A 17,465-nucleotide genomic window follows, 5' to 3' on the forward strand; every position below is an offset into this window, starting at 1 on the left:
GGTACAGTTTTGTAATGAACTGTATCATCGAATTCTGCTGTAAAAACTAGTTTTGAAAATTTTGGAAGATCTGTAATATATGCATTGCTTGAAAAGGCCCCATCTTTGCTGCATTTCTCTTTTGTCAGTACAAAAGCAGTGTGTTACGACATCCCTTCCCAGATAAGAAATGTTCGTGTCCCCATGCATGTTACTGTAATGGAGCATTTACAGTTGCTGCTAGTTTGTACTAACTGCTAAATTAACGTGTGCTTTTATAGTGTGAGACCTTTAATGTCATAGTTTGTTCTTACCTGTCAAGAATCGTGCAAGTAGATTTAGAAACTAAATTGTACTTTAGTTTGCTCGTGTGCATTTTCCGTTATCAGTTTTGTTTGTTGCTTTTGATTAATGTTGTTAAGATCCATGTTTTTGTTTAAAATGTCCAGTGTAATGTATGCATATAGTATCACCACTCCTCTTAACTGAAATGCTGTTTTATTTTCCCATTACTGTTACGCAGTGACTTTTTTTTGTTGTTTTGTTCACAGTAATGAACCCAGCAGTAAGCACTTCTTGTCTGAAGAAATGATGGCTGCACAGTTCCACTGCCTCAGCTTGAACAATGATCACCGATACGGATCCAATGGGTTTCCAATCAAATCTGGAAGTACTGCGACTGACCGCCTCAAATGGCAGCAGTGGCTAATTGACTATAACCGCTTCCAGGAACTTGAAGGACGGTAAGATTGCCTGCACAATGTTCTCAGAATCCGTGGATTGTCAGGACTTCATTTTCTGTGTAGAGGAAAGGGTGATATTAAGTGAACTTTCCAGAATTGTAACAGGTTCCCACTTTTTAACTGTTTTCTCAGCTGTGTTCAGAAACTTACAGTATAATCCCATCAAATTTACAGACTACAGTAGACTTCCAAGATTATCGATCTTCTTTTGTAGTTCCTGCACGCGCTTTTCTCGTAGTCCTCTCCATCACCTTCCTTTCTCTTTTGTTCAACAAGCACATGTCTACAAGGGATCTGTCATTATAGAGCATGTATTCTGTAGTCGGGCACAAAATATTGCAACTAAAACATGAGAGCTGTATAACAACAGCGCCTTGAAATACTGCACAAACAAAATTTTGTAACACTCCTAAGCACATGTTTTTGCTGGAGTTCTGTCTTCCCATGTACCTTATGATGGGGAACTGTGTGTGTGTGTCTCCATGTATTCATATGTTTTATATATATATATATATATATATATATATATAAATATATGTCTATATATGTATACACATATATTTAGACAGTGACAGATGTAGACCACAGGGAAAATTGATACTTGTGAGCAACAAACTGCCTGCTGAGAGTACTAAAATATCAGAAAAAAAAACGTGGAGTGTTAGTGGGATGTGGTTTCATAGTTCAGCTACAATGTTTGAATATAGAGTCACCTGTGCTATTAGATGGTTTAGTTATAATGATTAGCAATTTTTCTCTAGAATGTAAAATTATACCAGGAGAGTAGTGTTGTATTAAGTTGTTAAGGGCTGTACAATTTTCTGGCTTATAGAGAAATCTGTGTGTTGTAGTTTGCTGAGAAACACATGGTGATGTGGTAGTTTTAACCAGTTTAATTCTCTGAGTGCAATGCAGTAGTGTGTTCTGTTGTACTAGTTTACTGCAAATGTTACTATTTTATTGTAATATCACTCAAGTTTGGACAGTTGTGAGACTTCAAGGTTAGTGAAAATTGAGGCAGCGTAGAGGAGAGATGGTAGTAAGGAAGTAGCGGCTGTGTGTCTCCTGGCCATGTCAGTGTGGTATGTGGACTGAAGCTAATGTTTGGTGTTTTCTTTTAGCTATGTGTGCTGCATGGTGGTGGGATTTGAGCTGGTTATCTATGGTGACCAGCTGTAATTTTGTGTGGTTTACTTATTCCATCACTGTGTTGTTGGCAGACGCAATAGTGAAGAGAGTTTTAATAGAGACGTGTTTTGGGAAAAATACTTAATTCAGGTTTACAGTTCAGAAATAGTGTGAAGTAATTTATCCATATTTCAATAAGAAGGATTTTTTAAGATGTTTGAAGTTTAGACAGTTTTGCAGAGCAGATTAGGGCCGAGTCATCATTTTATTGAACTGGGTTTTATTGTTGTTGTGTAGATGGCTTTGAGTATGTTGAAATGTATGGGACCTAATATAGATAACTTGTGAGATTCCAAGATTTACTGGCAAGAAACTGGAGAAGTAATTTTCCCATTTCACTGCATTTGTGGTCTGTTTGAGAGGTAGCTATGGAACCAGTGCAGTGAAAAGTTAGTGAGCCCCAAGGGTGAGCGTTTATGCCAGAGATTTGCTGGGAGATGGTATTAAAAGCTTTTGATAAATCTAGGACGATGTGCAGACTAGGCTTCTATCATTTCTGTGGGTATTGACAGTATTACCAAAATTCAGCAAAGCAGTATAGTTGTGTTGTGATGAGAGCAGAAGTGGTGTTTGGTTTGAAGGCACAGGCTGGTTATCTAGTAGATAGTCCAGACATTGCAAATACATTTTCTTTAATATGTTATTAAATTATCACGTATGACGTAGTCTTACATTTATATAAATGAAAAACAAACAACATTGACACTACTTTAGTTGCAAACATTATACCTCACAAACACCATTGAAACAACTATAGTTGCAAACTTTATACACCACTTAAAATATATGCAGTCATTGTCATTTAAGCATTATATGGCTTATTCAAATCCAGCCTCTTAAACCTCATTTCTTCTCTGCATATATTGTTCCCACAATTCACATTTTTTTCTATGTAGTTTGCTCCTTCTCTTTTCTAAGGATCCCAATTCCAATTGTTTTATCTCTGTTAGTGTATTGATTACTTCTGGTAAAGTTGGTCTAGACATAGATTATTTCCATTTTCTAGTAATAGCTTTTTTGGTAGCCACCATAATTAGACTCAGCAAGGCTTTACTGTGTCTAGGCAATTCTGATTCTGTATCATAGTTAAAAAAAAAATCATCTTCCCAGTCAATCCAATCCACTCATCCAGCATCTCTGACAGAGCAGTCTGCAGGGAATCCTTAGTCTGCCAGCTTATTAACACTCCCCAAAAATATGTTCCCAGCCACCTCTTTCTTGCCCGTCACACCTCCAACATTTGCTATCCACATGAGGAAAAATTCTTTGGAGTCTACTTGGGATATAAAAGTAGCTATGTGAACACTTCCAGGCAAAGATCCTAAATCTTCTAGACTTTGTTGGATATTTGGGAGATATAAATATATCACCCCATTGTCTTTGTGAATTGCTCATCCAGTTTCTCTTCCCAATCCTTTCTACGCTCCCCTGATTGATTCTTATAATTATAATGCAAGATTTTATATGCTTTACTAATTATTCCTGTTTTTAAAGGCAGCTTCTGTTCTAGATTTTATTAAAAACGCTTACCAGCGCTGGTCTTTCATTTCGGACCAACCCTATTTATTTTTCTTTGCCTGTAGTCTGGTGTCAATCTTTGATAGGGAAGGCAGTGTCTAACCTGCAGTCCAGTTAAATTGTTGCCCTCCTCCCATTCTAATACCTCTCCCTCTCTAGTTATTTGCTCCCAATACCTTGGTTCATGTGCCAGTTTTCTCCTTTAAATTCCAACCCCCGTTCCTTAATACCCGTATCCCTAACCACAGTCATCCCTATTGGCAGAAACTCTTTTCTGTACTCTCGTGCTGGTTTAGTTCATAGAACACTCCCTGCTATATAAATGTAATACTCTGTATGATTTTTGCTGTTCTCCTTAAGAGTCTGCATCCAAACTCCAATATTTCCTTATTTCATGAGCTTTCTCCCTGTATCTCCACCATTCCTTTTCTGCTTGTGATGCGTGTAAGACCCTTAACTGTGTTGCTCTAAAATACCTCCTCAAATTGGGTAATGCTAATCTGCTTTGTTCTGTTGGAAGAATCAGCTTATCCCACATGACCCTTCCCAGGTGAAATCCTTCAACTCTCTTTAATTGCTATCCATAGCTTCTCCTCTGGTTTGTAAAAATGTGCCTGACCTATGTACAGGACAAAGGGACTAAAAACATTTTAATTGCTTGTATCTTCGTATCCATATTACACAACTTCCAGTTTCTCAGTTTTTGTATCATCTTCTGTTTAGTCTCTTCCCACATATCCTTAGCTGCCACAACAGAGTCAATTCTAATCCATACTCCTAAATACTTCATTTTATCATGTCCCCATCATTATGGATATTGTTAGACCAATTCATGTGTGGGTACATAATTTACCACTATTCCCTTTGTTTTAGCTTCATTAATTTTGTACCCCAAGGCCTCACAGCAAGAGGTTCTCCTGTTCAATCCTCGGCTGGGGTGCCTTCTGTGTGGAGTCTGCATGTCCTCCATGTGGTCGTGTGGGTTTCCTCCGGGTGCTCCGGTTTCCTCCCACATCTCAAAGATAGTGCTGTAGGTTGATTGGACACTCTAAATTGGCCCTAGGTGTGAGTGTGTGCATGTGTGCGCCTTCTGTGGAAGGTTGGGCGCCAAGCTGGCAACTCGACTCTGTAAAACTCCACTGCCAGTCATGAGCAGACAAGGTGATTCGCTGTAGCGACCCCTAACTGGGAAAAGCCGAAAGAAGAAGGAGAAGAATTTTGTATCCCAAGAAGATTTGGAATTGTGTTAAATGTTCCACAACACTGTAATGTCCCTTTCTGGTTTTGTCATGCATAAAATAATATCATCTGCAAATAGAGACCGCTTTTCCTGACTACCATACCAATTATATCCTTGAATTTCTGAGTCCCTTATTTTCTTTGCCACTGGTTTTAAATATAATGCAGACAACAAAGGGAAAGTGAACAACCCTGCCTGGTTCTTCTACACAAGCAAAAGTTATCAGAGAGGACCTTGCACTTTAATTTTTGCCTCCGATCCCTCATATATACTCCTAATCAACCTTAAAATTGTATCAGGGAAAGCAAATGCTTCCATTGCCCTGCCCATGAAGTCCCAGTCTACTCTGTCAGATGCTTTCTCTGCATCAAAACCCACCAATAGCAGTGGTATTTACTGACATTCTGCTTCCCTCTGGATCATCAGTTTTCTGTTAATATTATCAGATGCTTGCCTCCCCCCCACAAAACCACACTGATCCATATCTGTCAATTGTGGTATCACTTTTGCCATTCTTTTAGCCATTGTAGACATAAACACTTTATAATCACGGTTTAGTGTTGAAATGGGCCTGTATCAAGCTGGATCCATTCTATCTTTACCCTCTTTAGGTGTTACTGTTACCACCGCCGCCTTCTAGGATGGTGGTACTTCTTTTCCTCCTAAAATGCTGTTAAACAAAATCTTCCAGATGTTTGATCATTTTTCCCCTCCTAGCTTCCAACCGTCCACAGGAATGCCATCTCTTCCTGGGGACTTTCCTTTGTTATACATTGCCATTTTTTTCGAATCTCTTCCTATCCTGTTATTAATTGAGCCTCATCTACCTCTAACCTTGGCATATTTAATTTCTCCATAAGCATTTCCATTTGTACCTTTTCTCAGTTTCCACATTTCTCTACTTTATACAAACTTTCATAACATTTCCAAAATATTTCTAATACTTCTACAGGATTTCTTATTTTCTTTGTTACAGGCTCCCTAAGCTTGGTGACAGCCTTGTCCACTTTCTGTTGCATGGGTCATTGTGTTAACAGTTTTTGTGCTCTAGAATGATAAAACAGTTGCTTAACAGCAGCCTTTCTAAGCTTGTGTATATTAAGGAGGTAATACCTTATTTTGTGTTTATTCTGCAGTTGCTCCTTTTCTTGTTCGGAGAGATTCCCCTTATTTTGCAATACTTTAACATTTGTCATTCCCTCTAAATAATTATTATTTTTAACCATATCTCCCTTCCCTTTATTTCCCCCCAGTTTTAAACCAACTTAATTTTATCCCACTCCCTAGATATATTTTCAGAAGAAATTTCTATCTTTTCTAGTAGTTCCTGAATTAATTCCAGAACCCATTCCTTAAATTCTTCTCTTTTCAACTGATAGGTGGGAAAGCACCGTGTCTCATTTTTATTTCATTACCTTGCATTTTTATTTAAGTTGTTGTTGGCACATGATCTGAAATAGTTATTGAGTCTGTTTATGGGCGATATAAATTCTGTCTAGCCTACCTCAGTTTTTTGTATCTTGGAGAATAATGTGTAAATTCACTCCAAACCCCTAGTACTGAATTCACATCTTCCATGCCAAACATTTTCATAAATTTCTTCATAAATCTACCCTCCTTTGTTATATTTTTCCCCTTCTAGGCCCCCAGACACATCTTCACTATTGCAAACCAAATTCCAGTCTCGTCCAGTAAGTAATATTCCTTGCTGAAAGCTGAATTCTCCCAGAATTTCCTTAAGCTCCATTATAGCAGTTTTAGGTGGAGTGTGAATGGATGCCAGTGTAACCCTCCTCCACTGCCAGTAGCCCCTTAGTACTATGTATCTTTCATTATTATCTTTTCCCCCTTCTATCACTGTGGGGCTCCTCTTACAATTAATATAAGTACTCCCCTTTTCCTTTGCCCAAGATATTCCTTTGAATAACCATCCTGAAAACCTTTCTTTATCAAATTCACATGTTCAGTTCTTTCCAGGTGTTTTCTGTAGCATAGCTATTTGCACTCTACAGTTTTTAATATAGTTCACTACTCTTTCTTTTTTATATTTATCTGTAAGACCAATCAGATTGAAAGATGTTGCAGAAAGCATAATTTTCTTGTGTAGTTATTACCATCGTTTATGTATAACTTTATTTCTTAAATATCTAGGTCCAACTTTTATGTTACATGCGTATTCTGTTTGGCAAGTTGGTCTTTTATACAGTTGATGTTCATCATGTTACACTGCTGCAGTCATCACACTTGGGTTATCCTGCCGTAAGGCGGTCCCGCAGTCTGCCAGAGTTCCAAAGTCTTGGTCCGGCGTCAGTTGCTGTCGCTTCTTACCTGACATCAGTGCGGCAGGGGTATACAAGAGGCATCCGACGCCATTTTCTTCAGTCTTTCTTGCCGCGCAGTACCCGAAGCAGAAGCAGTTCGCAAGTGCCGGTCGGCTCCTATGATTTTCAAATCGAATTTCAGACCGAAGTCTTCAATAAAGCAAGTACCCCGTTGGGGAACCTTTTCTTGCCTCAATCCGATGTCAGAAAAAGTTAACAATTGCATTTCTTGTGGGAAGCAAATACCTCATAAGGACTTTCATTCTTATTGTATTCCTTGCCTAGGCCCAGCCCATGACGTCACAGGTTGTCTGTTTTGTGCTAGGTTTAATAAACGAACTATCAAACGTCTGTTTGATTCCGCCCGACATTACTTTGGTAGGAAATTTAATTATACCATGCCGTCGGAGCAACCGACGACCGGCATGCATAAAAAACGCAAGGATAAGGACAGGCAGCCTAGAACCAAACCAGACTCCGAGGCCTCTGGTGGGCCTGTCGCCAGTTCTCCGGTTTTCAGTGAGGCACCTACGCAGCCCATGATGACCGCTGATTTAGAACCCCAGATGGCTTCTGATTCACAAGCGCAGAGTACTAGGCCGCCGCAGCCTTCTTCTTTAGGCCCTTCCGACTCCAGAGCAGAAGGAGATTCCGGTGCAGTAGAAACGCCTTCGGTTGCAGAAGGTGTTTTTAGACCGACTACACTCACCATTAAATCTTATGCTAAGCCAAAAACTCCATTAAAACTTAAAAAGACTACATCAGTCTCCAGTACAAGGCCCCATGCCTACGAAACAGATGCTTAAGATGGCTGAAGATTTAATTACCCTAATCAGGGGTTCCCATCCCCCTCCTGATAAAAGGCCAAGACGAGGAGGATTATGCTTCCTCTGACCAGGTTTCAATTTCCTCAGATTCTTCTGAGGAACAGGAGTACTCCTTTCCCCCTTATGAAGATTCTGATGCTGCAGAATCTACTCCCTCAGCATCTCCTCCAGAAGACTACTCCTTTGGGGAAACTTTACATACCATGAGGGAACATTTCCACTGGGAAGGCCAGGATTACTCTGATTCTAAGAAAAGGTAACGAGAGTTCATTTTACTTCCCCAGCACAGGCCACTTGCAATCCCTCCTGTGTTGGACATTGTGGATGATGTTTACTTAGAATCTAGTCTTAACCCAGACTCTCTACCTCCTGCTCCAGCCAAACCAGACAGATACTACAGAGTCCCTGACTCGCACAAATTCCTATATAAAAGCCCTGTGGCTGACCCAGAAGCAATTTCCCAGGGTCCCAAAGGGGTTAAGGCCTTTATTGCTAAAAATCCTGTACCCTCTGAAAGGGATTCCAGAGCCCTAGATAGATGGGGAAAGAAGATATACACCTCAGCTACTCTGGCTATGAGAGCCTTAAATTGCCAGTTTCACATGCTGAAATATCAGCAATTCCTAATGTCCCAATTAAAACAAAAAATGAGCACACATTCAGAGCAGCCTGATTTCAAGGAAATGCAGGATCTGTTACATGCAGCTGAACAGGTGGGCAAACATACTTTACAATGTGGATTTGATTAATTGGAAGCTTCCTGTAGAGCAGCAGTGACTGGGTCTGTCATACATAGACATGCTTGGTTAAAAGAACAAACCCTGCCTGATCATATTAAAGCAAAGTTATTGGATGCACCTTTACAGCAGGATGTTTTATTTGGTGTAAAAGCAGAAGAGGTTTTAATGAAAATGGAGAACAAAGCAAAATCTATTCAGACGATCAAGGATTTTTTACAGGTTCAACACCCTCATTTCAGCAGAAATTGGCCAACAAAAAACTGGTCCTTTCCAGCATCTGACAGACCACAGAGGGGCAAATACAGATGCCCAAGGGGCAGAGGTCAGTCACAAGGTCCTTACAAACCACGACAATGGGGTGCCGCTACCCAGAAAGGTGGAGAAAACAGGCCCCAAGCTAACAGAAGACAAACTCAATGACTTAACCCTCAGACTGCCAAGCAAATCTCTCTTGGCAGCTCCCTTGGGAGGAAAAATAGCACTTTTTGCAGACAACTGGCACATCATCACAAAAGACAAATGAGTCCTAAACATTGTTTCACAAGGATACATATTCCACTTTCACACCTTGCCAAGGATAAGAGGAATGCCAAACATGCCACCAAATCAATGGGCGGAGGCACAAAAACAAATTACAGCTCTCATGGACATGAGAGCCATTCAACAGGTACCTACACAGGAGCAAGGACAAGGATTTTACTCAAGACTCTTTCTAGTCCCCAGAAAGGACAAAGCCTGGAGACCCATTTTGGACCTTTCAATTCTAAACACCTACCTCCTAGTACCCAAATTCAAGATGCTAACACTACAGCAGCTTCTTCCCATGCTGGGCAAGAAGGCTTGGCTAGTAACATTGGATTTCAAGGAGGCATATCTGCATGTCCCTATCAGACAAAATTGCAGAAGATACCTCAGTTTCATTGCAGGTTCAACTCATCAATTTTCTGCACTGCCCTTTGGCTTATCTACTGCGCCCAGGGTCTTCACAAAATGCCTGGCGCCAGTAATTGCATACTGCAGACAGAGGAATTCAAATATACCCATACCTGGACGACCGCCTTATTCAAGCAGAAAGCAAGGATATTCTTTTAAAGCATCTGGCGTTTGTCAAACACCTTTTAAGTTGCCTAGGGTACACAGTAAACAAAAAGAAATCAAAACTAGTGCCCTCACAGAACATAACATTCCTGGGTGCCAGCTTGAATACAACAGCCCAGATGGCTTATCTCACGCCAGACAAACAGCTGAGCCAATACTTCAAAATGATGGCAACAAAGACCCAACTCCCTGCAAGAAAAATTCTGCAGGCCTTGGGATTCATGGCATCTTGCATACTCCTAATACCATTTGCAAAACTGCATATGAGGAAATTACAATGGTACCTGAAGAGCGTATGGACACAGCACAGCCACAGCTTGGAAACCACTCTAATACCACTCATTCCCTGCCTTCACCAGGAGTTTTTGTGGTGGGCACAGGCATGTCACCTCAACAAGGGTCAGCCTTTTACCTTGCCCACAGTCAGGCAAACTATAACAACAGATGCATCGGATTATGCCTGGGGAGCACACATGGCAGGACAGTGCATTCAGGGCAAATGGAATACAGATCAAAGGCATCTGCATATCAATCAAAAAGAAATGCTAGCTGTACAGAATGCCCTAACAGCTTTCAAGGACCTCTTACTTCCAGGATAACTCAAAAATGGGGACGCCCAGACATAGATCTGTTTGCCAACCCCCAAAACTACCAACTTCGGAAATTTTGCACAAGGACATTCCACCCACTACCTTGGAAAGTGGACGCCCTCTCATTCAGTTGGAAAACATTAACAGTGTATACCTTTCCTCCACTGCCTCTTCTAGCAAAGGTGCTGCTGAAAGTCAGATTAGAGAGGCCACAAATGATACTCATTGCTCCAGACTGGCCACGCCAGCACTGGTACCCAATACTAAGGAACATGGCCCACAGCCCACCATGAATTTTACCCCAAATTCCTCACCTGCTCACTCAGCAAAACAATCAGATTCTACACAGCCAGCTCAAGACTTTAAATCTGGCTGCATGGCAAATTATCTGAACAACCAGACAACACCTCTATCTAAAGCTGTTATGGATGTCATTCTGGAGGTCAGGAGGCCCAGCACCAGGAAAGCCTATTCAGACAAATGGAAAAGATTTTGCGCATGGAACCACTCTAAAGGCCAAAATCCCCTTGCTCCAAACATTCCTCAGATTCTACAATATTTAACTGAGATGTTGCGCAAAGGACTTTCTTTTTCATCTAAGATCCACGCCTCAGCGATTTCAGCTCACTACAACACGGATCCACTTTTATTTTCACATCCACTCCTAAGACAGTACCTCAGAGGGGCTAAGAACATAAGACTGCCCAGGAGAGCACCAACACCAACTTGGGACCTCAACTTTGTTCTGGAAAAGCTTACACTGCCGCCCTTTGAACCAGCTGTTTCAGCTGATTTAAAGTTTCCATCATGGAAAACTGCCCTGCTAGTAGCAATAACTTCAGCACGAAAAATCTCAGAGATACAGGCCCTAATGGCAGTGGAGCCTTTCCTCATTTTTCATCAAGACAGAGTCGCTCTACGGATTAACCCTTTCTTTATGCCAAAGGTGGTATCCAGTGTGGCCCTAAACCAAACCATTCATTTACCCACCTTTTTCCCAAACCCCCAGAACAAAGGAGACACTCCTGCACTCTTTGGATATTCACAGGCAATTACGTTACTATTTGGATAAAACTAAGGCTTTCAGAAAATCTGACCAGCTGTTTGTATCTTATGCTGCAGGATCACAAGGAAAAGCTATCTCAAAACAGACCGTTTCGAAATGGATAGGACATTGTGTATGTTTCTGTTACACACATCATGGAAAACTGGTACCTGCTAGCATTAGGTCCCACTCCACCAGGGCTACAGCAACATCAACAGCCTTTCTCAGGGGGGTACCAACCAAGGATATTTTAGAAGCTGCCACTTGGAGTTCAGTGCACACCTTCACCAAGCACTATCACTTGCCTTTATACTCTAAGACTAGAGCTGGCTTTGCCACTGCAGTTCTGTAGGGCCTACTAGCTTCTCCAAACCCTGTTTAACTCCACCACCCATCCTTAGCTTTGGGATTCAACCCGTGTGTTGTGACTGCAGCAGTGTAACACGATGAACATAGTACAGTTTTGTACCTACCATAAATGTAGATGTTCGAGTGTTCACACTGCTGCAGTCCAGGTTACCCTCTCTCCATCCCCTCTGAACTAGCTGAACTTTTCTATACCTTTCTATCTGATACAACCTTTGTGGTGTATTTGCTTGTAACTGAAGGTATTCTTGGTAATTTCTGTGCATGTTTTATTGGCAATATGTATTGCCCACCTACTAGGGGCACCTGACATCTGGGGCAAGAAAAACTGAAGAAAATGGCTTTGGATGCCTCTTATATACCCCTGCTACACTGACGTCAGGGAAGAAGCAACAGCAACTGACGCCAGACCAAGACTTTGGAACTCTGGCCGACTGAGGGGACCGCCTGACAGCAGGATAACCCAAGTGTGATGACTGCAGCAGTGTAAACACTCGAACATCTACATTTATGGTAGGTACAAAACTGTACTTTTCTTGTCCTCCATTTGAGCCTATGCCACATCTTACATAACTTTTTTTTGAAAGCCCTCAAACAGAACAGCACCCCCAAAAACCTATTAACTTGATAACACACAAAGCTATGTACATCTTCAAATATTGAAGTTTTTGCTTCTTAATAAGAACAAAAGTTCTAGGTTGCTAGCCACACAGTCAGACTAGAGTTAACCAAAAAGAAAGGTTAGTCATGCTAAGATGCTTAAGTAAGTGCTGTTTGATTTGTGTCCGTCTTTATAGCTCTCCCAGCTGAGAAAACACTTGAATGCTTTCAGTAAACACTTTAAGCAATTTCTCTCAATCAAATTGTCTTCTAGTGACATGCAAACCAGACACAAAACTGCTAAGGGTACCTTGTTTACCAGAAAAGCAGCCTTATAATATTCAATGTTCTTTTTCATTTACATGCATTTTAATAAACTTGATGTTCTTCGTGTTTCACTGTTGCAGTCATCAAACTTGGGTTATCTGCCTGCAGGTAGCCCTCAGTCAGCCCGAATACCAGAGACTTAGTATTTCTGCATCGGATGTTGTCGCTTCAGGGTTATAAAAATAGACAGCCGACGCCATTACATCAGTCTTTCTTGCCGAGGAGCCCAAAGCAGAAGCAGTTTGCAAATGCCGGTCGGCCGCTACCTGAATTTTCATTTAAGAATTGAATAATCCTTAAGTCTTCTAAAGCCAAGTACCCTATTGAGGATCCTTTTTTTCTTGCTCTAACCAATGTCAGAAAAAGTTAACAATTGTCTTGCTTGTGGAAAGCAAATACCTCAGAGATTTTCATTCTTATTGCGTCACCTGTTTTAGGCCCAGACCACGACATCTCTTGCTGTTAGTTTTGTGCCTTGTCTAACGCCCAAACTATTCGTTGTTGGGCTCCAAAAATAAGGATAAAGACAGAGACAGACCACATAGGTCCAAAACTGCAGGTGACACTTCCGTTAAGCTAGTCATCAGTCCGCCGGTACTCAGTGAGGTGCTTTTGCAGCCCCTGATGCCTGCTTTAATGGATTCGCAGGCCTCTACCGAGACCCATTTGGAGTCTGGTATGCTGGGAGACTCTTCGACTATGGAACCTGCAGGTGTCTGTACCTTGGATGGGTCCGGAGCTGCTGTGCAGGCACCGGCTTCTGAGGCAGTTCTTCGCTCAATGTTCGACTTAAACCGACTTCTTTTTTTAACCAAAACTGCCAAGTTTCTTAGGTCCAGAGTACGCACTGCACCTAGAAAACCGACGACCAAAGCGCATGCGCCTGCTCCCATGCCACAAAAACAGATGCTTAGACTGGCCGAAGACCTGACCTTATGCTGATTAGGGGAAGTCAGCCTTCCCCTGCTAGGAGACTGAGTCCAGTCCCCTTCAGCTTCTACAGACCAGGAGTCCGATGATTCTGAGATTTCTGATTATGAAGACATGCTCTTATCTGCTTATGAGGATTCAGATGCAGAGGAATCCATTCCTTCTGCCTCCCCTCTAGAGGATTTTTCTTTTCCTGAAGAGAGCATTTCCACTAGGAATGCCAAGACTATCCTCAGTCCAAAAAGAGACTCAGAGAATTTCTAGAGTTGCCTCTGCACAGGCCTTTAGCAATACCCCCTGTTCTGGATGTTGTGGATGATGATTTTATGGAATCCAGTCTTACTCCTGACACTTTACCTCCTGCCCCTAGGAAACCAGACAGGTACTACAGAGTACCTGACACTCACAAATTTATTTTCAAGAATCCTACTGCTGACCCAGAGATCATTTCCCAGGGGCCTAAAGGTATCAAGGCTACTACAGCCAAGAATCCCTCCCCTTCGGACAGGGATTCCAGAGCTTTGGACAGACGGGTTAAGAAGGTATATACCTCTGCAACTTTTGCTATTAGGGCATTGAATTGCCAGTTTCACATGCTGAAGTACCAGCAACATATTATGGAACTTATTAAACAAAAAGTGGCAACCTTTTCAGACTGCAGAAAATAGAGAATTGCAGGAGCTTATGCACTCTGCAAGCCAAGTCAGCAAGCATACTTTGCAGTGTGGCTTTGACGCCCTAAAAGCATCTTGCTGGGCAACAGTCACTGGCTCTGTACTGAGAAGACATTCTTGGCTGAAGGAGCAGACCTTGCCAGACCATGTCAAATCAAAGTTACTAGATGCTCCTTTGAATAAGGACTGTTTTGTTTGGCAGCAAAGCAGAAGAGGTTCTTAAAAAGATGGAAGAAAAAGCTAAGTCTATGCAGACTGTTAAAGATTTATAAGTGCAACCCCCTAGAGTCAGTAGGCATTGCCCTTCCAAACACTGGTCCTTTTCAACCCCCTCCAGGCCTTCTCAAACCAGACCCAAGAGAAACAGACCACCCAGACTACAGTCTCAGGGTATGCAGAGATCTAAGCAATGGTGTGCCCCCACCCCTAAAGCAGGGAGTGGTAAGCCACCTCCTTACGGAAAAAGCTCACAATTACTTCTTTATTCCACTCCCCAGCCCTGCCCAATTGCTTGTGCCCCTAGGAGGAAAACTTGCCCTTCTTGCAAAAAACTGGATGTCCACTCAGGACCGGTGAGTCCTCAACATTGTATCCCGGGGTTACAAATTTTATTTCCATTCACTGCCAACCCAAAGCGGGGTTTCCAGACCGTCCTCCAAACCAGTGGGCAGAGGCTCAAAACCAAGTACTTTCCCTGCACAATATCAGAGCTATTCAGCTGGTTCCAGTAGAAGAGAGGGGTCAAGGATTCTACTCCGGACTCTTCCTGGTACCCAGGAAAGAGGTCTCTTGGCGCCCAATCCTGGATCTTTCAATTGTCAACACCTTCCGGGTGGTACCAAAATTCAAAATGCTTACCCTGCAACAGCTTCTTCCTATGCTAGCCAAGGATGCCTGGTTAGTCACCCTAGACTTAAAAGAAGCCTATCTGCCCATCTCTATAAGGGAGTCATGCAGGAAGTATCTACGTTTCAGGGCAGGATCTATGCATTATCAGTTCTCTGCGCTTCCCTTTGGCTTATCTTCTGCGCCCAGAGTATTCACAAAATGCCTGTTTCCAACCATTGCATACTACAGGCAGAGAAATATCCAGATTTACCCGTACTTGGACAGCTGCCTGATTCAGGTGGACAGTCAGGAGTTGCTGCTGCAGCACCTGATATTTTTGAAAAACCTTCTCATTTCCTTGGGGTACACCACTAGTGAAAAGAAATCAAAACTGGTACCCAGTCAAAAAATTGTATTCCTGGGAGCAAGCTTGGACACAACTTCCCAGATGGCATTCCTTACTTCAGAAAAACAAGTCTATCTGACAGACTCCTTCAAACAAATGGCCACCAGAACCCAGCTGTCTGCAAGAAAAATACTCCAAGCCCTATGGTTCATGACCTCAGGTATACTGCTAATTCCATGTGCAAGACTGCATATGAAGAAACTCCAGTGGTACTTAAAAAGTCTTTGGTGCCAACATTCTCAGGACCTGGAAACAGTCATTCCTATCATACCCTGTCTAAGGACAGAGTTCCTTTGGTGGGCAGAAGCATGCAACCTCAACAAGGGACTCCCATTTAATCAACCCCACGCTGCCCAGACCCTAACCACAGACTCATCAGACACTGCCTGGGGGTCACTCATCGACAGCAAATATATTCAGGGCCACTGGAACCCAAGTCAAATTCATCTGCACATCAGCCAAAAAGAGATGCTAGCTGTACAGAGTGCCCTGACAACTGCTAATAAAAACAGACAACACCACAGTTTTGTGGTACAGCAACAAGCAGGGGGGAACCCATTCCTACCCACTGTGCAGGTTAACCATGGCGCTGTGGAACACAGCCTTGGATATTCAAGTCCATCTGCAAATTCAATTCCTGCCAGGCAAACAAAACTCACTGGCAGATGACTTAAGCAGAAATCTCCTAGACCCACACAAGTGCCAATTGGAGCCCAGCACCTTCAACCTTCTGATTCAGAAATGGGGGAGCCCAGAGGTAGATCTCTCTGCCTCTCCCTACAACCACCAGCTCAGCAAATTCTGCACCAGGAATCCTCACAGCAGGGCCTGGAAAGTGGATGCCCTATCTTTTCAGTAGGTAAATCTCTCAATATATGCTTTTCCCCCTCTGCTCCTTCTCTCGAGAGTATTACTCAAGATAAAGCAGAACAGACCAAGGACAATTCTGATTGCCCTGGACTGGCCACACCAGCACTGGTACCCACTCCTGCGCAGCCTGACACAGGTGCCACCCTGCACCGGAACCCAGCCCTGCTCACTCAGCAGGAAGGACAGATTTTGCATCCACAACTGCACACCCAAAATCTTGCAGCCTGGCTTTATTCCTTGAATTCTCCTCCAACAACCTTAAGCAAGCAGGTGCTGGAGCCACCTCTCTTCTCGCACCTTCTTTTTCAGTCAGTTCCTGAGAGGGGCAAACAACTTAAGGCCACCAAGGATAACACCCACCCCTGCTTGGGACCTTAACTTTGTACTGCAAAAGCTCATGCTTCCCCTTTTGAACCTGCTGTGTCAGCAGAATTAAAATTCCTCTCTTGGAAAACAGTCTTGCTTCTACCATCACTTCAACTAGAGTGTTTGAGCTACAAGCACTGATGGCTGTGGAACCCTTCATTATTTTCCATGCTGACAGGGTTTCCCTCGGGACTTAACCCTTCCTTTATACCTAAAGTGGTATACAGTGTGGCGCTCAACCAATTCATCCATTTGCCAACCTTCTTCCCTAATCCTCAAAATAAAGGGGAAAGGATCCTGCACTCCTTGGACATTCATAAGACAGCTCAGATCCTAACTTAATAGGACTAAGCCCTTAAGAAAATCTGACCAGTTACTAGTCAGCTTTGCAACATCGGCAGAGGGCAAGGCCATTTCAAAACAAACTATTTCCAAATGGATAGCCGACTGCATCCATTTCTGCTACAAGCACCATGGAAAACCAACCCCTTCGGAGACTGAACACATTCCACTAGGGCAACATCTGCCTCTACAGCATTTCTCAGGGGAGTACCTATCGGGGTCATCCTGGAAGCTGCTACCTGGAGTTCTGTACACACCTTTCACCAAGCATTACCACCTCCCTATCTTTTCCAGATCCAGGACAGGTTTTTCTACAGCCATCCTGCAAGGCATACTAGCCAGCCCTAACTCTTCTTGACTGTCTCCACCCTTCTTCATCTTTGGGAATCCACCCAAATGTGATGACTGCATCAGTGAAACACGAAGAACATGGTACAGTTGTGTACACTTACCATAAATGTAGATGT

At 42.6% G+C, this 17,465-nt stretch overlaps 1 protein-coding gene across 1 annotated transcript in view; it reads left to right on the top strand.

The window, feature by feature from the left end:
- The window catches only part of LOC122814064, a 361,643-nt gene that overhangs the window by 221,841 nt on the left and 122,337 nt on the right, over window positions 1-17,465 (top strand). The window contains exon 3 of the mRNA XM_044086674.1: window positions 531-722. Within this exon, the coding sequence (XP_043942609.1) occupies window positions 531-722 (192 nt within the window). The remainder of the gene's footprint in view (window positions 1-530; window positions 723-17,465) is intronic.

This window comes from Protopterus annectens, chromosome 10.part0 (genome assembly GCF_019279795.1).
Source record: "Protopterus annectens isolate FY-2018-M chromosome 10.part0, PAN1.0, whole genome shotgun sequence".
NCBI classification, from domain to species: Eukaryota; Metazoa; Chordata; order Ceratodontiformes; family Protopteridae; genus Protopterus; species Protopterus annectens.